Here is a 25700-nt window from a genome sequence, read left to right on the forward strand (position 1 = left end):
GGGAGGGAGGGATATAAGGTTTTCACAAAATACTTGCATCCTCTTACCTCAAGCAACATTTCCACAGTCGGAGTTGCCCTCACTCTCTGTTAGCTTCTGAAGGAGAGAAAACGAACCAGACAACAACCATTTAGAGATGAGGGCCCCAGATGAATGGTTTGTTGCAGACAATACTGCTATAACAATTAGAAAACGTATGTGAGGCCCTACTGAGTGAGTCAGAGAAATACTGTGATGGCATTCACAAATGAATCCTGTTGCTAGCACTACTTCCTCGACCTCGGACCAAGGTGAACAGAAGAGCAAACAGAAGATAATAAAACATTCAGCCTCTCTAGGACAAAGGAAGCGAAATTGAGGCGGCTTCTGTATTGCTAAAACTAAACCTTTCCGGCATGTAGCATTCACCTGATACTCCCCGGCATCAGCGGCATGTGTTGGTTTTAACAATGTAGAAATGTTTTCCTGTTGCGTTATCTCATGATAATCATTCACCATAGCACCACCAAGAAGAAACATTACAGAGTTCTGTTTCTCACACAGTGCTGTTCTGAAGCTGTTCAACCAGAAAGTCCCAGCAGGTGGCACCAGGTACAAATATCAACTGTCTGTCCATCTTGTTCATTTAGAAAGGGTACAAATCACATGTAATATATTGAGGTACTTCAGTTTATTGTATTATTTAAAAGCATAAGGCACAGAGCATTATATAAACAATGAAATAGTTAACACTAATATACTAATTGTAAATGCATAACTGTACTTCCAATGGACTTAAATATACGATATATACAATGACAATCACAAAAAATATCTTCCATATATATTCATGTTTGAGGGCATAGAATGAAATGATGTGCATGTATATGCAATGTATTCAATCTAGAGACTAAAATGTAAAAGATATAGGATACCAGAACCCTTTAATTCTCCTAAATTAAACTCCTACACAGAAAGGCCACTGGTCGTGGGGATATACTTACTGTAGGAGAGTGATTTGCCTAGTAACCTCTAATAAGTTTCAGGCTGTCAACCTGGACAAGAGAAAAGGTGGTCCATATAGGCTACATAATTTGCTCGTTTCACTAGGCTAAGATTTTCACTTGTGATCTCAGATCTCTTGTTGAGTGCTTGGATACGAGTGAATCATCTTGATCCCGATTTAAAACGAACAACTTTACAGGCTTCATGAAGCCTTCATAAACCCTTTATAACGGCTACATAGAACCTTCACAAATTATTCCATACACTAAGCATACGTCTATGTGTAGCAGCGAGTGTGGAGGTTTGAGGGGCTTGCGAGTAGTTTCATTCAAAGACGCCTCTTCCAACGGAACTGGGGGGTATATTTCTACCGAGACGAGGGGTTCCCTATGAAAAAGAGGGTGGAGACACACACACACCACATGCACACGATTAGTTGGTATGGAATAGGTGTATAAAAACGAACTGAGGGACCCAATCTATAGATATTGCGTGTTACCCACCCCGGCCTGGCCCTTGGAGAAGTTGACATGGGCATAGAGCAGCACTGCTATGTCTTTATGTCCAGCCTCCAGAGCTATGGACAGGGCTGTGCTCTCATCCTGCATATACAGACAGACAAACAAACAAACAGGGCACAAACAGTGAATCAGACAAACAGAGACACTAACACAGTGATAGTCTGCTACGGTGAGTGACAAACACACAGACATGAACACACACACAGTAACTCACACTGTCACTCAGGGTGGCGTTACAGCCCGGCTTGGCCAGCAGCAGCCTGACTATCTCAGCGTGGCCGTGTTCGCTGGCACACATTAGAGCCGTAGAGCCCTCATCATCCTGAAGGTTGACCTCTGCCCCCTTGGCCAGCAGGGCCCGCACCATGTCCATCCTGCCGTGGCTCACTGCCAGCATCAGTGCCGTCTGACCAGCCTGGAGGTCAAGGGGTAGAGGTCCGCAGTAAGAGGTCAACAAACAGATGGACTCAAAGAGATGGCCACTCGGGGACTTGAAGACGACACACTCAGCCAGTGACCAGACAAGCTTTGACTTAACTTGTCAACGTCTGGAATCGATCCCAACAAAAATGATAAGAGTCTCTAAAGATATTACATAATTCAGAGGGCTAGATGCATGCCTGGGGGTTGGAGAACAAGGTAATTCCCACTACAAACCCCAGGGTCCAAAACCATTACGAGACCGACCCATTTTCCCCCAGACCTCTGGCCCTCCACATACCTGGCTGGCCTTGGCATTGACATCTCCTTTAGTGAAGAGCTCCTCCACCACCTCCATGTCCTCTGGGGCCTCCACAGCAGCCAAGGCAGCCAGCATGATGGGGGTGTATCCTGCCTTGTTCTGCTGGTTCACATTACACACATCTGGAATGGAGGCCAAAGAGGAAAGGTGACAAAACAATGGCACGGAATTAAAAATAACACTATGGGTAGCTCAGTCAAAACCATGTGACCAGGTTGCGGGATACTCTGAAAGAACACATTTTAGATTAATGTACTCAACAGAACATCATATGAGTGAGAGGTTAAAATGGTAGTCAGGTTCAGGTCTGAGTCAGAATCAGTACCTGCCAGCAGCATCCTTTTTACCACGGTGAAGTTGGAGTGGGACACGCTGTAGTGGAGTGCTGTGTTACCGTTACCGTCCGCCATGTTGGCTACGTGTCTCAGCACGGCTGGAGAGACCGACCGGAACGCCGTTAAATAGTCCCCCACCACAGCCGGAGCAGCTGACTTCTGACTGGACACACGGAACCATTCGTGCTGCAGCATGTTCAGGCAGGACCGCTGAGGGTGGGACACAGGATAATACATACTAAGCAGGACGTCAACCAACACATGTATGGGCGCACAAACATTTATGACATACACACACTCCTAGTAGAGATCTACATTGGGTGAATTCGTTTAGCCCAGACAGGCAGAGATTCCACTTAAGAACCAATGGAATGGTGTAAATGTCCAAACCCTGCACACCAGGGTGAGCTAAAACTAATGCACCCAAACACAAAGCCACACTGTCAAGCATTAGTATTTTTAATTTGGAAAAAGCAAAAACAGGCGTTATTGTCAAAGTCAGGACAAACACACAGTACTGTAATTTAGCAACCCTCCATTATGCAGTGTGTGCACAGCAATTTGAACTGTGAATAACCAGAGACATGTTGTAATTATAGGGTCATTACTGAATGAAAATAAACAGAACCCAAATCAGCCAATACTTCAGTTCCTTTGACCTCACCAAACCCTCTTCCGTAGGGAGAGGACTGTGACTGACTGCTGATGGCAGTTTCAGATCATCCACAACTTCCCTCTCACCACAAAAATAACTATTTCAGGGACTAGTGCCCTGGGCATTTCGAGTGGTGTTCAAAACACTAGGTATGGTTAGGACTAGGAGAAGTGGACAAGGGGATCACATGGTTGGTCTAGCACAGGGCGGTTCAATGTCGGTCCTGGAGGGCCGAAATACTTATTGTTTTCATCCTCTCCTTGTAAAAAGGGACTAACTTAGACCTTGGACATCAGGTGAGTGCAATTAACTACCAGGAAGAAACGAAAACCAGAAGTGTTTCGGCTCTTCAGGACCAGAATTGAACAGCCCTATGCTAGCATATCAGAACACTGTGTGGATAAGATCTACTCTCTCTCTACTTCCTTCTCTGATTCTCTCTGACTGCTTCAGTCTAGATCTTCCTTTTAATCTGTCACTCACTCGTCCTTAAACTCTCAGTCTCCCCATCCATGCTCTTCTTTCTCCCCTGGGGTGTATTTATTATACCAACTCTGTTGCAAAACGTTTCTTAAAACGGAAGCAAATGGAACGAAATGGGGGAGGGACCTACCTGAATTTGTCCAGTAGAAACTCTAATTTTAGTTGCAAAACGTTCCGTTTTGGAACTCTTTGGACTAATGATTACACCCCTGCTCTTCTTTCTCCTCCTGTTTTCTATCACTCAACCAGTCACAATGACAAGATAAAAAGCAGATGATGTGGAAAACATATGGTGGCGTCAAAGTTAGTTAGGATTCAAAAGGCGAATCCAGACAGAGCCAGATGTTGTCGTCTGGGTGGAACACAGAGAGAGAGGGCGTCTCTGTAACTCATACACAACCAGGCCTTGAAGTCCCTGCCCAGAAACACTACCAGAGGGCTGAAAATTACAGGAGTCGGCACATTCCTCAGTTATAAAGTATTTCTTCCTCTAGTTTACATTCCGAGACATCGAGTTGACAACGTGCCAACATTTATATGGTTTCATAAATTCATGTATGATGAATCAAAAGGGACACAGGCAATTAGATAGCTCCAAAAGTCACAATTGTAGTCATTAAACATTACACTTATAAAGACTAGAGACATACAGTATTGTTTATGACCATTCCCATACATTCTTGTTAACAGAAACAAACAAAGACACATTCATACATACACGGTTCCATTCACTCTACTTGTGCCACTGACCTCTCTGTTTAGCAGTACTCACCAGTTCTCTGCTGGATAAAACCTGGTCGTCACTCAGATGGGTCTTCAGTGCATGGCAAGCTGACAACATCTTCTCACTCAACTGAAACCTGTAGGGAGAGGACCTAGTTATTTAATGTACTAATTGCACAATAACTATATACCCTGAACAAGCTGGAGAATAATTCCCAGAGTACGATGCAAAGTTATTGATGGCTTATGGTCTCTGAGGAGAGATGGGCTTAAGTTAAGTATATTCCCTAAAACCATGGTTTGAATTCAAAACAGAACTACCGTATTCACCTCTCCTGTATCTCCGTCCTCCCATGGCCACTACATTCCCTGTTGGCCACCCCTCTGTTCCGGCCCTGGTCCATTCGGCTCCGATCCTGGAGGCCTGAGACCTCCATCCACCTCCCGCTCTTCTCCTCTTCTTCAGAGCTGGATGGTTCACTAGTGGACATGGACTCACACCTGCAGCCATTACAAGCTTTCCTCTACTAGGCCATAGCTAACACAAACTAAATATGTTAAACCCATGATATGTGGACTCAAACCTGCAGCCAACACACAGACACTGAGAACTCAGAAATAATGAGCTGATTATAACCAGTGAAACATGATATATCAAAGTCTGATCAGAGTAAAATAAGAGTACATATCAGACCCTCACCCTGTGGTCAAGCCCACAAACTTCAGGCTCTTCCTGGTTCCAGTGTAGCCTCGGTCACCATCTTGTTTCTTCATGATGGACCTCAGCATGTTGGCGTTAGTGGGCTGACCTGGAGGGTTAATATAAAGCGGATGTATTTGTTCCTCTCTCAGTATTTCTGTAGATTGACAGCGGCCTTGTCCTGCCTCTCCTAGCTAATGTTTCCCAATTAATTATAATTTGATTGTTGTGAAGTTCTGAGAAGTTAGATAACTTATTGAATGTCTACTTCACCTAGTACTTTCTAAAGAAAGTACACTCTCACATATACAAACACTCATACATAGACATACAATTTCAGCCCCAGCCTGTCAGCCACAGACCGCTGTGTAGTGAGAGATGTGTGCTTTCCCAAACCCAGCATCAGCCCAAATATTTCAATAGTAGGTCTTCCAGATCCAAGGCCAAACCAGAGAAAGAGCTATTTCCTCCTCCATGGTTCTACTGGTTCAAAGAGGCCAGGATTCTTCTAGTGAGCGGTCTGACAGCAGAATACTCCTTTAGTTTCTGTTTTTCTCTGTATTTCTCCCGCTCTCACCCCATCAACATTATGGAACTATTTAGAGGCACAGCAGGGATACAACTGCATTCAACCCCTTACATGCACACAAACAAACTCACACATGCATACATACCCAAAAAACAAACACACTTACCATGCAATGCAGAGGAAGTTTGGTGTTCTACTCGTATTATATTTTGCTTGACCTCTGACTCCTTAGTGACATGCTGGCTGACCCCTGACCTTTCTGTGTTTCTCTGAGGTGAGGTGTCAGTGAGCAGGCCGGGCCCTGCGATGGACTGGGACTGTACACAATCTGTATAAGGGAGACGGAGAGAAGGGAGAGACAGGGAGATAGGAAGAAATCACTCCCTGGATTATTGTGTCCATGATACAAAATAATAAATACAAAACAATTATCCATAGTAAAATACCCACCGCAGATGCGAACTGTGAGTGTAAAGACTAGACAGACTATATCCATACCTGTGGATTGTGAGGGTAGCGGCCTGCCCTCCGTGCCTCCCTGTGTCATGGCAGAGTTGATGGGTGACGTGCTGAGGGTGGTGGTGTCTGACCCCGGCTGGATGAACACATCTCCCAGTTCACTGTAGCTCTCAGTCAGCAGGCCCTGCTGCTCCCTCAGCAGACACTGCATCTTCTCTATGTAGTGGTCCAGACCAGGCTCTAACTGGGACTGACCCTGGGCCTGGGGAGAGTGGGATGTCTGTGTGGAGGTCTGTGTCAGAGATGGTGGTCCTGCAAGGTCCCGTATGCGCCCCTCGCCCACCCCGATCCCAATACTCCTGGTCTTGGTGGGGTCGGGGAGACAGGAAGGACCACATGCGATGTTCCGGGCCTTCAGTCCAACCAGGAAGTTGTCATTCACGTTAGTCATCCCGACCCCAGCGTCTCTGGTCATTGCCTTGGCGACGGCCACCGCCGTGGTGGTTTGGGTTGGTTGTTGTTCTGCGTTTCCTCCCCATGGCGTGGTCGTGCCGACGCCGACCGAGCGGGTCTTAGTGACGGCCTGGATTAACTCTAGGACCCTGCCGTTGCCGACAGCGATGTTCCGGGTGACGGTTTGCGCGGTGTTGGTGTGTTTCTCCTGGGTGTTGAGCACGGTGTTGGTGCTGGAGTTGGTGTTGAACGAGCGGCAGGTGTTTGTGAAACGGGAGACCGAGCTGAGTGTTGGTGATGTGTTGGTGCGCTGGGAGACCGTCTGAGGTGACACCATGACACCTGAATCCACCCCTCTGACTGGAGGGTCGGTTGCCATGCCGACCTCCTTTACAGCAGTCGTCATCACGTCATCGACCGCACAGTCCCCGCTCCCCACCGACACCATCTGACACTCCCCCATCTTCCATCCTCTCGCTGCAGCCAAACTCTCCATGGTCAGATCTGTGTTGACTCCTGCCTCACACACCCTCACCCCTGTCCCCACACCCTGGGTGACCATCACCACCCGTCTCCCAACACATTGGTCCCGGGTCTCCACTCGCTCTCTGACCACCCACCAAGTCATCGGTAACTCTGGTCCTGAGCTCACACTCCTCAGCTCCGGCCTACAGGACACTCCAACACTACAGCCCCACCCCTCCACCTCCAGCCTACCTCCAGCGGAGGCATCCTGGACCTCTGTGTGGTTGCCCACCCCCAGGCTCCTGGTCTGGGCCTTGGGCCTGGCCTCCGGGGCCTCCGTGGCTGTGGAGGTGCTGTGGGTGGATGGCCTGGCGGTGGAGCCTTTATCAGCCTTATTCCTAGCCCCAGCCGCCTGTAGCTCCAGCTTCAGCCTGCCCATCTCCGTCTGCAGGGTGGACTCCTTTACCTCTGCCTCCAACTGACACACCCTCTCCTTCAGGGCTTCTATGATTCGCTGCTGGGCATCTAGCTCCACCTCCTTATCCGCGGTGACAACGAGGTGGGCCTCAGTTACACCCATTGCTACGCATCGTGTGTCTGTGGGCTTGGTCTCCACGGTGACGTCCCTGTGTTGTTTTGAGGACCTGGCGTCTAAGATGGCGTCCAAGTCTTCATCAATGCCGATGGCTACTGATTTGTGAGCTCTGCTGTTGCTGCGTAATGTGTTCTGGTTCAGGCCATGCCGTGCTTGCAGGCGACCGCCCTTGATGGTCCTCTCCAAAGCCTCCATCTCAGCAGTCAGCTGCTGGAACTCCTTCAGGCCAGAGGAGGCACTGTTGTGCTCTGCCTTGTTCTCCAGCCCATCTTCAGGTTTCCCTAGAAGTTCAGAGCCCTTCCCAACCCCAACCCGGAACCGACCGGCGCTGCCCGTGCTGTGGGCTCTTTTCCGGAACATGTCACTCAGCTCTTGTTGGTTCTGATTCTTCATCCGAGAGACCAGCTGTCTTTTCTCCTCCTGGAGGACAGAGATCTTCACCTGTAGAACAGGGATGCTCCTCACCTGCATAGAGATACATTAAAATCAGCCAACTAAAACTGACTGACTAGCTAACTAACTAACATAGTGTGCAAGTATATCTACAAAATCATTATACTCATATTTGTGAACATATTTGTGAACAATTTCTCATTTAACATAAAAAATGTATACTGGGATTGAAACACACAATAGCTTTTTATACTTCTATTTTACCACATTAAGTCAGTTTCTAGAATGAAAGATTCTCTGACCAAGATGGCTGACATTTTAGACCTGATGCCAATTTCCATTCTAGTGTTCTATTTAATTCAATGTTCACCTGTTCCTCCAGCTCCTTCAGCCTCTGGAGAGCGACCACCATCTGGTCCCTGACATGCTGCAGGTGCAGGGGGCTGAGGCCCGTGACTGGGGTGTCCCTGCCAGAGCTCTGGGGGCTGGGTCTCAGGGACCCTCCGCTGCCCAGGGAAGAGCCGTGGTGGAGGGATAGGGGCAGGAAAAGCTCACCTTCAGCATGGGGCTTGTTGACATTTCCGCTGTTGTTCTGGTTGTAGGAGCCCCAGCTGGTGAAGGCGGACAGGGAGCCACTGGAGCCCACTCCCCCAAAGCTGGCTAGCCGCCGGCGGGGATGGGGCTCAGGGTGGGGATGGGCTGGGGTGGTGCTGGAGGTTTTCTCCTGCTCCAAGCGCCTACGGGTCTCCAACAGGGTCTTCTCCACTAGAGGGTTGAACCTGGGGGTGGAGAGGGAGCGGACGGCCGGCGCAGGCTTCCCCTCTTGGGGTTTCAGAGGGACGGAGGACCCCTCCTGACTAGAGGGGGTGGTGCTGCTGGTGGTAGAGGCCCCGTGGGGTGGAGGAAGAGGGGGTCTCCCTCGGTTCACGGTCGACATGGCAGACTGACTCACCCGCGTGTCATCACTACTCGCCGAGGACAGGGATTCCGAGGAGGTCCATGATTGACTGGGTGTGGTGCCACTCTGCGCTTCTGCCTCACGGTTGGTCGCCCTGGGGGGCTTCCTGCTCAGGCTCAGCCTCTTAATTGTGGAGCCGTTCTGGATGTCGTCCACGTACTTGAGGAAGTCTAGGTCCAGCTGGTAGCCGTAAGGTGTCTCCAGACAGTAGGGAGCGCTCTCCTCAGTAGCACTGACTGACCTTCCTCTGTTAGCTGGTAGAAGATAGATAAAGAGAATTACTTTATTGTTCAGTTGTACATGTTCTACCATCAGGACCAGAGGAGAAGAAAGCAGGAAGTTATGTTATGGCTGATGAATTCATGAAGACATATTAAACAAAACATTGGGTTGGTTGGTATGAGGAAATGAAAGACAGCAGGCAGGAATGTGGAAATGATCAGATTCCTGAGAGCTCTCCCTGGTATCAAACAAAGGGTAGAAATCATGATTCAATTAAATGTAGAAGGCAAAGGTATGTTAAATTGTATCATGTAGAACTACTGTTAGTTTGCAAGAAAGATTGAATGCAATAGGCCTAGACATACCAGTATTTGATTTGTCATCCGATGACCTAGAACTAAAAGCATTCAATTTGAATACATTTATTAAATTAATTCATTCATTGTCTGCATCAAGATTCTTTAGATATTTTTCTTTAGAATACAGATTATAGACATATATATTCTTTAGACATATTTGGCTAACTCTAACCAAGAATATTCATACGTCAGTTTCTCACTTCAGCAAGTCTGTACATAGTTTGTAAGGCAAATAAAAGGAAGATACAAGTTCAAGAAATGACAGTCATTTTTCAAATTGAACAGTACTGAGTGGCATCAGCCTTACCTAAAAGTCACACGTCATCCTCAATGCAGTAGGCCTACATGGTATTATGTTGTCCATGTTCTCTCCTCCCTGTATTAAAATTGTTGCCTCTCCTAACTTTTCTGACTATACCCTATCCTCTCCAATGAGGAGGTAAAATGAGATCGGCCAATAGAGTAGACTACACCAACACAGAATGGAATGTTATTGGCCGACAGAACCCTCCAATCAGTAAGCCTCTCTACTTAGACTGGACCAACTGAACTCTATAATTACTGTGCAAGTAATTATATTGCCCAACCATTTTCTTGGCATTCATTCTATACACTCGCTCCTTTTACAAATATTTCAGCTGCTGACTTACATAAGGATATTGACTAACTATGCATATCAGAATTCTGGTTATCAGTAGTTCACTGTCGTTCACAGGGTTACAACTCCTTCACAACCTCAGTGAATGACAAGGACACCACTTAGGTAAGGACAGAAACAACAATTGTACAATACCTTGGCCATTTCTGTAAATGTGTGCATCTTCAGCCATTGGTGCAGTTGATCCTTATTGCACAAATAAATGGTTCTGGGTTCATCCATGTGTGAAGTCCAGCTCAAGGCCTAATGTGCATCTTGAAGACTGTCGAATAAACAGAAATATCTTATAAACATCTTGGAAGAATGTAAAACATATCTTCTCCCTTTCTCTCTCACACACACACAAGCTGTCAATAACAGATAACCTTACACTGTGCTTAGTTTTACAAAATAGCCTCCAACACTCTACTCAGCAAATTGGATGTAGTCTATCACAGTGCCATCCGTTTTGTCACCAAAGCCCCATATACTTCCCACCATTGTGACCTGTACGCTCTGGTTGGCTGGCCCTCACTACATATTCGTCGCCAAACCCACTGGCTCCAGGTCATCTATAAATCACTGCTAGGCAAATCCCCATCTTATCTTAGCTCACCATAGCAACACCCACCCGTAGTCTGCGCTCCAGCAGGTATATCTCACTGGTCATCCCCAAAGCCAACACCTCCTTTGGCCACCATTCCTTCCAGTTCTCTGCTGCCATTGACTGGAACGAACTGCAAAAATCTCTGAAGCTGGAGACTCTTACCTCCCTCACTAACTTTAAGCGTCAGTTGTCAGAGCAGCTAACCGATCACTGCACCTGTACACAGCCCATCTGTAATTAGCCCATCCAACTACCTCATCCCCATATTGTTATTTATTTTGCTAATTTTCACCCCAGTATCTCTATTTGCACATCATCTTTTGCACATCTATCATTCCAGTGTTAATACGAAATTGTAACTATTTTGCACTATGGCCTATTTATTGCCTTACCTCCATAATTTACTACATTCGCACACACTGTATATATATTTTGTTGTATTTTTGACTTTGTTTTGTTTACCCCATATGTAACTCTGTGTTGTTGTTGTTGTTATCGCACTGCTTTGCTTTATCTTGGCCAGGTCACAGTTGTAAATGAGAACTTGTTCTCAAATGGCTTACCTGGTTAAATAAAACAATTAAAAAACTAGTGCTTACACATATGTAACTAAATATCAAATGAGACACTGTATGAGGGATAGTTTTGCAGAGACTTAACAAAGCTCAACACTGATCCTTAGAATCAAAAAGGTATCTTACTGCACCAGTATGCTTTTGTCACCAGCATTATAATACTGTATCCCTTTTCCTGTAAGTAAGTAGCACCCAACGTAGTCTGATTGAATAAGACAGGAGAGACCATTCTCTTCCTAGAGAGTAATGTAATTTAATTGAAGGAACTTCTCTGCTAGGAAGGGGTTCTCTTATAAAAGGCTGATCCTCACAGCAAGTCTCTATTCACTATGCAGTGCACTACTTTGACCAGAGTGGTGTTCCAATTCTATTTCTATGGGTGGACTCTGAATACACACAATGGCTTAGGATTGTGAGTAATGCATGCAGCCTAGCACTTAACCAGCACTTGCCAATCTGAAGCAGGTAAGAAGGGACGTGTTTGACAATGGGACTTGTGAACTTCACAATTATTTAACTAAATTAAAGGTATGACAGAAATTCTGTCAGGCAGTTCGAAGTCATTACGATCCCATTCACATCACTGCATGGTTTATGTATGGGGTGAAGCTGGCAGGGAGGGTTGATTTTGGTTGGAAAAGCTCCACTGTGCACCATAAAAAGCCCCTCTATTTGAGGACTCTGGTTAGGACTGTTAGGTGGTGGTGAGAAGCCACCGTTGGCCCCAGCTCAGAGCAGTAGCCTGCCTCGACCCAACCTAACCCTGCACTGCCATCTGTAGGACTTCAAGAAGAGGATGTTTGGTAAGAGCTGAGCAGAGTTGGCAACATTCAATTTTGCCAATCATTTGAAAAAAAAAGAAATTCAAGCCCAAATCAGACTATTTTGTCACACAGAGTAAACAGATATGGAAATGAGTCCATGATGAGGCTGCAGGGCCAAACTGGGAACATCCAGGACAGAGGCAGTCAGAGCCTTGCCATGCTGAGCCAAGAAAACCCTTACTGACCAAGTCCAAGTCACCCGCATCCGGGCCAGGTGGCCTGAAGAACACACTCATCAACAGCTTATAATATATTTAGAGGTTCACAGGTCCTGCCATTGTTGGGTGAGGAGACAGAATTTGGATACATGGTTGTTTGTACTGGGTCAATGACTTAAAGACATCCTCTAGATTTTCCGGGCAGACGCTTGGGAGTTTGGGACAGAGTACTCAGAGAAGATAAAACAATACAGAAAAATTCACAAGCATGCCAGAGGTAAAATTATGGATTTGTCTTCTCGTGTGACAAGGAAGCTGGCTGTGTAACTTCAGAGAGAAGACGGAACAAACGTAGTGTTCTATACCTCTTATGAACTGGGTAGTTCAGGTCCTGGATGCTGATATGCTGAAACAGCATTTCAGCCGTGTGTCAAATCAAAATCAAATCAAATGTAAATAGTCTGGGTGGCTTTTGGATTAATTGTTCAGCAGTCTTACGGCTTGGGGGTAGAAGACGTTAAAGAGCCTTTTGGACCTAGACTTGGCGCTCCGGTACCACTTGCCATGCGGTAGCAGAGAGAACAGTCTATGACTTGGGTGACTGGAGTCTTTGACAATTTTTTGGGCCTTCCTCTGACACCGCCTAGTATATAGGTCCTGGATGGCAGGAAGCTTGGCCCCAGTGATGTACTGGGCCGTACGCACTACCCTCTGTAGCGCCTTACGGTCGGATGGTGAGCTGTTGCCATACCAGGCGGTGATGCAACCGGTCAGGATGCACTCAATGGTGCAGCTGTAGAACTTTGAGGATCTGGGGACCCATGCCAAATCTTTTCAGTCTCCTGAGGGGGAAAAGGTGTTGTCCTGCCCTCTTCACGACTGTCTTGGTGTGTTTGGACCATGATAGTAAATTGGTGATGTGGACACAAAGGAACTTGAAACTCTCGACCCGCTCCACTACAGCCCCGTCGATGTTAATGGGGGCCTGTTCAGCCCTCCTTTTCCTGTAGTCCACGATCAGCTCCTTTGTCTTGCTCACATTGAGGGAGAGGTTGTTGTCCTGGCACCACACTGCCAGATCTCTGACCTCATCCCTATAGACTGTCTCATCGTTGTCAGTGATCAGGCCTACCACTGTTGTATCGTCGGCAAACTAAATGATGGTGTTGGAGTCGTGCTTGGCCACGCAGTCGTGGGTGAACAGGGAGTACAGGAGGGGACTAAGCACGCACCCCTGAGGGGCCCCAGTGTTGAGGATCAGCGTGGCAGATGTGTTGTTGCCTACCCTTACCACCTGGGGGCGGCCTGTCGGGAAGTCCAGGATCCAGTTGCAGAGGGAGGTGTTTAGTCCCAGGGTCCTTAGCTTAGTGATGAGCTTTGAGGGCACTATGGTGTTGAACGCTGAGCGTTTTATTAGTCGTCTGTACGGGATACACATGGTATACTGTCCAACGAAATGCTTACTTGTAGGTTCCTTCGACAATGCAACCAACAATAAGAAATAATAAAAAACAGCCCAGTAGAATAGAATACTTTTGTTTTGCATAAGCATAATACAGGAAGACAATTTATAGTCCAATATTTATACTTGTATTGGGGAATGGGGATTGTGGGGCAACTGTTTAAATAGTGCAGTATTTAGCAATCATAAGTCTGGTAGCAACAGTCTGAGATATGGCTTTTTCTTTGCAACTCTGCCTAGAAGGTCAGCATCCCGGAGTCGCCTCTTCACTGTTGACGTTGAGACTGGTGTTTTGTGGGTACTATTTAATTAAGCTAGACACTAATGTATTTGTCCTCTTGCTCGGGGGGGGGGGGGTTAGGTGTGGAGAGGACCTGGGGTGGCATGCCAAATTTCTTCAGCCGCCTTAGGAAGTAGACGCTGTTGCGCCCTCTTGACAATAGTTGGGCTGTTGTTGGTCCATGTCAAGTCCATAGTGATGTGGACGCAGAGGAACTTAAACCTGCTGACTCTCTCTACTGCAGTCCAGTTGATGTGGATCGCGGCATGTTCCCTTCTCTGCTTCCTGAAGTCAGCAATCAACTTCTTTGTTTTTCTGACGTTGAAGGAGAGGTTGTTGTCCTGGCACCATGCTGCCAGTTCACTTATCTCCTCCCTATAGGCTGACTCGTCGTTGTTGGTTATCAGACCTACAACCATGGTGTCTTCAGCAAACTTAATGATTGAGTTGGTTGTTGTGCAAAGCCACACAGTCGTGGGTGAACAGGAAGCACAGCAGAGGGCTGAGGACACACCCCTGCGGGGCCCCTGTGTTAAGAGTCAGTGTGGATGAGGTGTTATTGCCAATATTCACAGCCTGTGGTCTGCCCATCAGGAAGTCCAGGATCCAGTTGTTTTAGAGGGTGGTGTCCAGACCCAGGGATCTGAGCTTGGTGTCAAGCTTTGAGGGAACAATAGTGTTGAATGCTGAACTGTAGTCAATGAACAGCATTCTCACATAGGTGTTTCTCTTGTCCAGATGTGTTACGGCTGTGTGAATAATGATGAGAATGGCATTTTCCATGGATCTGTTGGAGCGGTAGGCAGATTGGAGTTGTCCAGTGTGCCTGGCATGATGGCCTTGATGTGGGCCATGACCAGTCACGCGAAGCACTTCATGATGACTGGGGTGAGTCATTTGGGCATGCCACCTTGTTTTTCTTGGGCTCTGGGACAATCCTGGTCTCCTTGAAGGAAGCAGGTGGGGACTACAGCCTGGGACAGGGACAGGTTGATGATCTCCAAGAAGATGCCTGCAAGCTGGTCAGAACACTGAGGACACGGCCAGGGATGCCATCTGGGCCGGTGGCTTTGTGAATATTCACTCAAGAGTTTCTCACGTCAGACTAGGAGAGCAAAATAATCTGGTCGCACGGAGCAGCAAGAGTCTTCCTGGATTGCTCGTTATTGTCTGCCTTGAAGCAAGCATAGAATGTGCTAAGCTCGTCTGGGAGGGAGGCTTTGGTGGGCACCACACAGCTGGATTTGCCTTTGTAGTCCGTGATAGTCTGTAGTCCTTGCCACATGCGTCACGAATCTGAGTTGTCGAACATCAATTCAAATTTGAGTCTTGACAATATACAGACAATATACCACGGGTATGACGCATAAATACTTGTTTACTGTTCTATTTATGTTGGTAACCAGTTTATAATAGCCAATATACCACAGCTAAGGGCTGTATCCAGCCACTCCACTTCTCGTCGTGCATAAGAACAGCCCTTAGCCGTGGTATATTTAAGCAATAAGGTCGGAGGTGGTGTGGTATATTTGCCAATATAGCACGGCTAAGGGCTGTTCCTAGGTATGAGGCGAAACAAAGTTGAAAAGAAGTTACAGGGAACAGGGGATGAAAAGAAGGACCAACAAACTGAAGGAGAGAAGGACAAATTACAGAGGAAAGAGGGGGAGGAAATGGAAGAGAACGAGGACAAGGCATCATGCTGTTATTGTCCTGAGAAAACACCTCCAGCACCTATTTTCTCTCGCTCTCCCTCTGCGAGGATGTTCCCATTCAGCACACTGGTCGACACGGAAACCCCGTTGCCAAGGTGATCCCTCCCTGGCTCAGTCTTTGCTGTGAGGGCAGAAACCTGAGAGGGCCTTTCTCTGAGTGGGCCTTTATAACAGACGCTGAGCTGAGGAGGCTGAACAACCAACACCACACACCAAGCATTTAGAACTATACACAGCACTCTAGGACAGTGGAACCTGAATGTTTCTGAGCTGTGACCCATCTCTAAGTCGTTTTTCATTTTCTTGTGACTGAAACAAATGTTGAAACTTCCTGACTACCGTCTAATATTTCACTGTGATCCCAAATGAACCAGCTCCTGACACGAATGGGAGACACTGTAAGGGAGACCAAGGCTTGCCATGACCTGGTTGTTAGAAAGCATGTTAACTATAAACCACGCATATGGTGCCTGGATGTCAAAGTCCCAGCCCTGGAAGTAATCCCGCACCCACTTAAACCTTGCTGAATGCAAAGAGGAATGTTTTCACATTGTTTAAAAAAATTAATTAATCAAGGCTAAATATCCAGTCAAAGTCCTACAAAATACTTCTACCCTATGGTTTCTCAGAAATCTCTTTAACCAGACCAGTGCATGAATGCTTTGATGTGTGAGATTATCTCTACTTGGTACAAATTACAACCAGGAACAATGTTGCCAGATCTATGGATTACCTGGATTTGGGGGGGACTGGTACAGAATAGGCCTATTTTTAACAGAATTTGTACTTCTCCCCATCCATCGATCAAACCTTTTTAGACCACAATAGCCCATCACATCCATAGTTTTCAGCCTCTCAGTCCAAACACTAAATTAATGTGCATGTTTTGCAGTGATGGAGATTGAGGCATGATTCATTGGTCCAATAAAACATAAATAGGAGAATAGCATAATTGGGAAATAATACTTTTGTAAAGTTTCAGACAGAAGAACAGTTTTTTCAGTTTGGATATTGGTTTGATATTCTGAGTTTGCTAGTCAATACCTCTTCGTCGGAAGGTCCTAGGATGATTAGGGTGATATATCTAGAATCAGATGACAATAGAGAGCAAGGTACAGCCTTTTTCTCCCTCTGTTCCATTCCGTTTTCAAAAAGTGACTTTAGTTGGTTTCAATAGGGGAATATTATGAACTAAGGGACCGTCTTAAAAAGTGCAATTCAGCCGAACCTGGTGTTTACAGAAACATTTATTTTTCCTCACAATTTATTTTTTAAATCTAGAGATCTTAAACCAATTATGTTTTTTCCAACAACAATTACATTTTAAAATGTAAAGGATTTTATGTAAAAATGCAGAGCTCCAAAAACATAATAGGCCTATGATATTTCTCACTTGTACGTAACCTACTGTAGTCTACTTGCATGACCTAAATAGCTAAAATCAATTGTAGCAAAGTGACTGATAATTATATTTTTAATGGCTTCCGATCCACATGTGCTAGAGATCTACCGACAACTGTGGTGTGTTCCCTGACCTCTATTATGAAAGCAAAAATTTTTTTCTTTGATTTTCTACAAATATTTATCCAATTCATAGGTTGCACCTCCGTCATGTCATGCCATTGTTATGAACGTTCTCAAGCCGCCCTCTATCGGCGGCACCATAGTGGTGCCCTAAAGTGGTGATACGCCCAGTCATATCCAAACTGAAAACAAATTTACTTCGGTATGAAACGTTAAATGTATTCTTCACTGTTTAGTCTAAATTACACTATAGTGCCTGGAAATATGATGACATTGCTAAAGCAGTGAAATATTTGGGAGGAAACAACTTTGCCAGCATTATCATGTCAAATTTACTTTAGACAGATGGCAATGTTGTCATTAGCAAGCAAAGTTCGTCAAAAATAGCTAGCAATGCTAATGTTAGCTAACTAAAATCCGGTGGCCTCCCCTCAATCTTAGATAGCTAGCTAACTTTATTCTGCATCTAAAGTCAATCTGGTGACATCAAAATGATGACAAAAGGTTTTCCTACAAATGTTTTGCCTAGTTTGGAATGTTATTGTATTTCCAAGCCACTGTAATGCACTTTTGATGAAATCTTCATCAGCGCTCATTGGCGATGCATTGAGTAGAATGCTCAGTTGGGAATCAGTCCAAAATGAATGTTCAAAACAATACTGTGACAAAACGTGCAACCCATTAATTATAGCTGTGGCTATTAATTGAAGTACAGATCTAATTTTCAATAGCGTGCAGTCCAAAATGACATATACCCCTAAAACCAGTCGATGATTGGTCACTGACCTCCCTCCTCCGTAGTACACCCTTTGGAAATTAAATTTTTCATTTCACTGATTTTACATGAATACGTCCTGTAATAGGTCTAATTTTCAATTGCTCACTGTCCATATGAGCTACAGGTCAACAGACAAATGTGGTGGGTTCCTTGACCTCTCTAATCAAAAAGGTACACCTTTAATTTATATATTTTTCCTCACCTTTGATTTTCAAAAAATATTTCACACGTTACAGCTGTAGTTATTAATTCACGTACAGATTTAATTTCCAATAGCTTCCTGTCCAAATGATATGAAATGTGTAATCTATGACATTTCAGATTTATACTGAACCAAAATACAAAATGCAAAAATTTCAAAGAGTTTACTGAGTTACAGTTCATAGAAGAAAATCAGTCAATTGAAATAAATAAATTAGGCCCTAATCTATGGATTTCACATGGACTGGGCAGTGGTGTAGTCACGGTTGGGCCTGGCTCCCTAAGTGGGTGGGCCTATGTCCTCCCAGGCCCAACCGTGGCTACACCACTGCCCAGTTTGGGAGCCAGGCCCACCCACTGAGGATCCAGGCCCAGCCAATCAGAATTAGTTTTTCCCCACAAAAGGGCTTTATTACAGACAGAAATAATTCTCAGTTTCATCAGCTGTCTGGGTGGCTGGTCTCAGACAATCCCGCAGGTGAAGAAGCCGGAAATGGAGGTCCTGGGCTGGCGTGGTTACAGTTGGTCTACAATTGTGAAACCGGTTGGACGTACAGCCTCTGGCAACAGCTCTGGTGGACATTCCTGCAGTGAACATGCCAATTGCACGCTCCTGTGGCATTGTGTTGTGTGACAAAACTGCACATTTTAGAGTGGCCTTTTATTGTCCCCAGCACAAGTTGCGGGGCAGAAACCTCAGAGATCAATTGGTAAACTCGGATTTACCACCCCTAAATATCCCTGCACAACGTCTATTTGCGCCTCTACGGATGGAAACTACAAGTGTTACGGCTGCGCTCAATGCAATGGCACTTACAAATGTAGATCCTTTAAACACCCCCAAACAGGGAAACAGATCCCAATCAAAGGTGTTATTACGTGCTCCACTAAGGCAGTTATCTTAGAACTTTGTCCTTGTGGTAAACATTATGTGGGTAAAACAAAGTGCGAATTAAAAGTACGAATCTCGGAGCATCGTAGCACCATTAGGTGCAAAAACTCGACATACCCAGACGCTGCCCACTTTTTGGAAGTGAACCACTCGATTTCGTCCCTACGTTATATCGGCATCGAACATGTCACCCTCCCTAGGAGAGGGGGTGACCTCGACAACTTACTGTTAAAACGAGAGGCTGCCTGGATCTTTAATTTAAAGACCCTTGCTCCCTTCGGTCTCAATGTAGACTTTGATTTGAAGCCATTCTTGTGATTATGCTATTCATTGTAAATGTTTGTGGGCCTATGTAGCCAAGTTGTATCTATGATCGTATGCTATCCATGTTTTTTGTATGTTCTGTTTATCTGTGAATTAACCAATGGTATTAGGCCACACCCGGCCATGATTACAGACACCAGAATGTGTCCTTTGACACTATACAAACTAGTGACCCGCAATGTTTGTCATTATACCCTGAAGACAGCTTGTCTGTCGAAACGTTGGCTATTAGGATATTAAATTATTGCATCTGAGCTCCTAGAGTGTGCGGCTTTCCTTTTCTTTTTCCCAGCACAAGTTGCACCTGTGTAATGATCATGCTGTTTAATCAGCTTCTTGATATGCCACACCTGTCAGGTGGATGGACTATCTTGGTAAAGGAGAAATGCTCACTAACAGGGATGTAAACACATGTGTGCACAACTTTTAAGAGAAATAAGCTTTTTGTGCATATGTAACATTTCAGGTATCTTTTATTTCAGCTCATGACAAATGGGACCAACACTTTACATGTTTCGTTTATATTTTTGTTCAGTATAGATATAATTTATTACAAAATATTTTGGATGTAGTGATCTACTTTTTAAAACGAACTTTACGAAGTAAAGAGCAGCTTTAGTGTATAACTTATTTCAGTGTGAAGTAATTTGTAGCTTGGTTAACCATATATTCTCAGTAGCTTCCCCAACACTTTCCTAACAAAAAAGCCATACATTGTAAGTTTATTGAGAGCTAGAAAATGAGACTCATCAACATACTTTTTCAATTACACAGTGAGGAAGTTTCAAAGGTATAGCAAAAGGAATCTTACAGAATAAATGTAAGTAGTTACAGTTGAAGTCGGAAGTTGACATACACCTTAGCCAAATACATTTAAATTCCGTGTCTTAGGTCAGTTAGGATCACCACTTTATTTTAAGAATGTGAAATATCAGAATAATAGGAGAGAGAACGATTTATTTCAGCTTTTATTTCTTTAATAAAAAATAAAAATAATTCCCAGTGGGTCAGAAGTTTACATACACTCAATTAGTATTTGGTAGCATTGCCTTTAAATTGTTTAACTTGGGTCAAACGTTTCGGGTAGCCTTCCACAAGCTTCCCACAATAAGTTGGGTGAATTTTGGCCCATTCCTCCTGACAGAGCTGGTGTAACTGAGTCAGGTTTGTAGGCCTCCTTGCTCGCACATGCTTTTTCAGTTCTGCCCACAAATGTTCTATAGGATTGAGGTCAGGGCTTTGTGATGGCCACTCCAATACCTTGACTTTGTTGTCCTTAAGCTATTTTGCCACAACTTTGGTAGTTTGCTTGGGGTCATTGTCCATTTGGAAGACCCATTTGCGACCAAGCTTTAACTTCCTGACTGATGTCTTGAGATGTTGCTTCAATATATCCACATAATTTTCCTTCCTCATGATGCCATCTATTTTGTGAAGTGCACCAGTCCCTCCTGCAGCAAAGCACCCCCACAGCATGATGCTGCCACCCCCGTGCTTCATGGTTGGGATGGTGTTCTTCGGCTTGCAAGCAACCCCCTTTATCCTCCAAACATAACGATGGTCATTATGGCCAAACAGTTCTATTTTTGTTTCATCAGACCAGAGGACATTTCTCCAAAAAGTATGATCTTTGTCCCCATGTGCAGTTGTAAACCGTAGTCTGGCTTTTTTATGGTGGTTTTAGAGCAGTGGCTTCTTCCTTGCTGAGCGGCCTTTCAGGTTGTCAATATAGGACTTGTTTTACTGTGGATACAGATACTTTTGTACCCGTTTCCTCCAGCATCTTCACAGGGTCCTTTGCTGTTGTTCTGGGATTGATTTGCACTTTTCGCACTAAAGTACGTTCATCTCTAGGAGACAGAATGAGTCTCCTTCCTGAGCGGTATGATGGCTGTGTGGTCCCATGGTGTTTATGCTTGCGTACTATTGTTTGTACAGATGAACTTGGTACCTTGAGGCGTTTGGAAATTGCTCCCAAGGATGAACCAGACTTGTGGAGGTCTACCATTTTTTTTTCTGAGGTCTTCGCTGATTTTTTTTGATTTTCCCATGATGTCAAGCAAAGAGGCATTGAATTTGAAGGTAGGCCTTGAAATACATCCACAGGTACACCTCGAATTGACTCAAATGATGTCAATTAGCCTATCAGAAGCTTCTAAAGCCATTATATAATTTTCTGGAATTTTCCAAGCTGTTTAAAGGCACAGTCAACTTAGTGTATGTAAACTTCTGACCCACTGGAATTGTGATACAGTGAATTATAAGTTAAATAATCTGTCTGTAAACAATTGTTGGAAAAACATATGCACACTTTGTACCACCTTGTCTCTATACTTTTTGAATTAATCTTATTATCCGTTGAATTATTGTGGGGTGCAACCCCCAGGGGGCTGGGGAGAGGTAACTGAACTAAATTGTTACACCTACTCGAGCTTACGCCTGTCAAATCCACTGAGATCTCCACAAGTGCATAGGGCAGGGGTGGGGGGGGGGGGTCATTTCAATTAAGACACAGACAACCAGGTGAGGGGAGTTCCATACTAATTAGTGACCTTATTTCATCAATCAAGTACAAAAAACACAGACACTCTGCCCTCCGTGGAATGAGTTTGACACTTGGCATAGGTTCTAGGGGTCAATTTGGGATTAGGCCATAAACCAGGGTTCCGCAACAGGCGGGCCGAATTTGGCCCCCCAAGTTCTCAGAGAAAAAAAACCAGGAAATCAGCTCCAAGTTATTTTAATTTAAGAAATCGGTTCCCAAGTATTCCCACGTATAATAGAGAGACACTTGATCATATACAAATGTAAGCAAGGTTTGAAATTATTATGTTTTAGTCAAACATATCTGTTTGGGCTTCTTGCACTCAATTTCCTCTCTACAAATTATTTGTAATTCTGTTCCATTCCCCCGAGCATCCGCTCGCGGCTGAATCTAGTTGATGATCCCTGCCATACACAACTTCCAGGACCATTTGTTGTGTAATATCACATTTCTAACCGTATAGTCTACCCAGTTCACTTCATGCAGAGGCTAGTCAGCATTTGGGATGAAGGAATTCAATGTTGCAGAGTGGTGGTCATAGTGACCTTAGATTATGAATTGTTAGTTTTAAGATGAGGAAAGAAGTGGAAGGCGCAAAAAACCAAAGCGAGTAGAGGTGAAAAAAAAAAGATAATAATTGAAAAGGAAAGGTGCATCTGTGAACATGTACAATAGCCTAGGTCTTGTAGAGATTTTCAATTTACTAAGAACAGACCCCAACACTACCTGCAGAGTCAGATAGGGACTTTGTACCCTCCTCAAAGGTCATATATTCAGTAAAAAGGAAACCAAGGTATTTATATGAGCAAGTGTACTTTAGGGCGTTCGCTCCAAAAGAGGAGTCATGAATACTTTTTACTGTACCTTTTTCCTGAAGTGCATTATCTGGGTTTTATCTTGGTTGATCATTAATATCCACTATGTTAAATATGTACAATATTGAAAAGTATTTAGTGTTAGATTTCAAAACCATCTGGATATACAGCTACTGAAAATTTGATCTGTACGTGGAATTTTGAAAGAATAAAAGGTGTACCTTTCTTAAGAGAGGTAAAGGAACCCACCACACTTGTCTGTAGATCTGTAGCTCATATGGACAGTAAACTATTGAGAAAAAAAAGATTCATTACTTGAAATATTCATAGAAAATTAGTGCAATGAAAGACATCAATTCTAATGAGTGTACTATGGAGGAGGGAGGTCAGTGACCTAACATCAAGTGGTTTTAGATGTACATGTAATTTGGACTGGAAGCTATTGAACATGTGATCTGTATGTCAATTAATAACCACAGCTGTAATAGGATAAATATGTGTAGAAAATCAAAGGTGGGGAATTATGAAAAATATCAAAGGTGTACTTTTGATTTGAGAGGTCAAGGAACCCACAGTACCAGACCTACCTATCAGAAGAAATATGCCTATAAAATCAGGGAAGTGGTGAATATACTGTAGCATGGATGAGGGGGGGGGTCAGCGACTTCATATTATGTGGTTTTACATCTCCATTTCACCTGGATAGGAAGCTTTTGAAAAGTATCCTTGTAAATAATAATGGGTCAAATATAGCACAGTAGTTAGAGGTAACTAATAAAAATGTTGCTCCATTCAGCAACTGGAGGCCTTATGCAGTGTGTGTAATGTTCCTATAGGGCTAACCCTCCTAGATGGGAATGCAAAAAAATATGTTGCTGCTTACATGCAATTACCGGTATTGCACTTTTACGACGGTCCCTAAAACAGCATATTGCCTCTTTTTCGGCTCAGTTATTAAGGTAGAAGTTCTACTATAGGTGAATACAAAGGGTTTGCCTTGCCATCTACAGTGATCTGATACTAGATATATTACTCCCATCATCCTAGAACCTTCTGTCGGAGAGCTATTGACGAGCGAACTCAGAATATCGAAAGTAAAAAATTGCGGTACGTTACCGTTAGTGTGGTGGTTGGTTGGGTGCAATAAAACGTTCACAGCATGTTGGCATAGGCCTACGTCGAAATGCTTAGCCTACAATACGTTTATATGGCAGACAAAGGTTTATGTATGCAGACAAGAGGTAAAAGTTATTACAAACATTTAAGAACAAAAGTAACCATGATGCATGAAAGTTAAAATTGTTAGCTAATTAATTCGACTCACCTGGATCAGAGAGTTGTGCAAACGTTTAGCATGCCATTGTTGAATAAGCGTTTAAAAACATCGTGCATCCAACTCGTTTTACAACTTATCGTCAACATTCATGCTACATAACTTACTTTTCATCCAATTTCACATCCTTTGGCCTTCCGTTTGGTGCGCCAATCATTTATTCTGTCCGACCGAAGTTTTCACTATCCACCGGCCCTTTCACTGCCCATGCGCAGAAAGTTGTCAACAAAGCACACCGGAGAGCTGAGCGACGCTCGTGGACGTCAGGTGCTTCTGTCGAAGGTGAGAGAGATTGTTGATTCCATATGGATGAAATATTGATGAAGCTTATTCAAACCGCTGGTGAATGGTTCTGAAATGCTAAGTAGCCTACATCCTTTTGGTGTCTATTTACAACTGCGTGGCACAATGTGGAACTGTGAGTGAGTTAGGACAACAGCCTGTCATTGTAGGGCCGCGGCCCATAGACACACACAAACAAATCATTTACACACTGGGCTTATCTTGTTTTCTAGATGTTACAACTATTCTACTTGACAACTTTTAACTTTTTTGTTTGAGTTGGTGGGTGATGCCATGCTGAGTATCAAAACAGAGGTAAATAATTAATTGATTCATATTGATTAATTAATTGATTAATAATAATACCAATCAGATAGCATTCATGATCCATTCTCTGTGCTATTTGAAATCCAAGCTCCCATGTGACCACCATCACTATATGAGCACAGAGGAGGGAGGGGTAGGTCCAGTGGTGTACAGTACTTAAGTAACAATACTTTAAAGAACTACTTAAGTAGTTTGGGGGGGGGGTGTATTTGTACTTTACTATTTATATTTTTGACTACTTTTACTTCACTACATTCCTAAAGAAAATAATGTACTTTTTACTCAATAAATATTCTGACTCGTTACATTTTGAATGCTTAGCAGGACAGGAAAATGGTTCAATTCACACACTTATCAAGAGAACATCCCTAGTCAAACCTACTGCCTCTGATCTGGTGGACTCACTAAACACGAATGTTTCGTTTGTAAACTATGTCTGAGTTTTGGAGAGTGCCCCTGGCTATCCGTAAATTAAAAAGTAAATTGTGCCGTCTGGTTTGCTTAATATAAGGAATTTAAATGATTTATACTTTTACTTTGATACTTAAGTATATTTGAGCAACTACATTTACTTTTGATACAGGTGTGTACCTTTCCAAATCATGTCCAATCAATTGAATTTACCACAGGTGGACTCCAATCAAGTTGAAGAAACATCTCAAGAATGATCAATGGAAACAGGATGCACCTGAGCTCAATTTCGAGTCTCATAGCAAAGGGTCTGAATACTTATTTCTGTTTTTTAATTTTAATAAAATTAGCAAAAATGTATACAAACTTGTTTTCACTTTGTCATTACGGGGTATTGTGTGTAGATTGCTGAGGATTTGTATTTATTTCATCCA

The 25700-nt window shown here is 44.1% G+C and overlaps 1 protein-coding gene across 4 annotated transcripts; it reads right to left on the reverse strand.

The window, feature by feature from the left end:
* Window positions 1-652: 652 nt before the first annotated feature.
* On the reverse strand, window positions 653-24508 carry LOC121582143 (KN motif and ankyrin repeat domain-containing protein 1). 4 transcript variants are annotated; one of them, XM_045224947.1, is made up of 14 exons: window positions 24238-24508; window positions 24030-24105; window positions 10370-10496; window positions 8408-9249; window positions 6171-8109; window positions 5839-6000; window positions 5144-5252; window positions 4774-4923; window positions 4493-4580; window positions 2573-2792; window positions 2227-2369; window positions 1720-1920; window positions 1488-1586; window positions 653-1371 (listed from the first exon to the last, which is right to left on the reverse strand). In XM_045224947.1, exons 3-14 carry the CDS (start codon window positions 10404-10406, stop codon window positions 1309-1311), a joined length of 4053 nt encoding a protein of 1350 aa, XP_045080882.1. In that variant the 5' UTR covers window positions 10407-10496; window positions 24030-24105; window positions 24238-24508; the 3' UTR covers window positions 653-1308. The 4 variants fall into 4 exon arrangements, with proteins under 4 accessions (XP_045080882.1, XP_041753684.2, XP_041753687.2 ...); XM_041897750.2 differs by having other exon boundaries at window positions 4774-4944; XM_041897753.2 differs by lacking the exon at window positions 24030-24105 and having other exon boundaries at window positions 4774-4944; window positions 24354-24508.
* Window positions 24509-25700: the final 1192 nt, after the last annotated feature.

This window comes from Coregonus clupeaformis, chromosome 15, assembly GCF_020615455.1.
Source record: "Coregonus clupeaformis isolate EN_2021a chromosome 15, ASM2061545v1, whole genome shotgun sequence".
Lineage (NCBI taxonomy): Eukaryota > Metazoa > Chordata > Actinopteri > Salmoniformes > Salmonidae > Coregonus > Coregonus clupeaformis.

Bases quoted from the DNA above. Each gene is read 5' to 3' on its own strand.
- LOC121582143 (XM_041897753.2), bottom strand. From the start codon at position 10,406: ATGGCTGAAGATGCACACATTTACAGAAATGGCCAAG. The intron at 5,253-5,838 runs GTAAGTGTGTTT...TTAACCCTCCAG, and splicing joins AACTTCCTCTGCATTGCATG to GTCAGCCCACTAACGCCAAC. The intron at 1,372-1,487 runs GTGGGTAACACG...TCTTTTTCATAG, and splicing joins TCTCCAAGGGCCAGGCCGGG to GGAACCCCTCGTCTCGGTAG.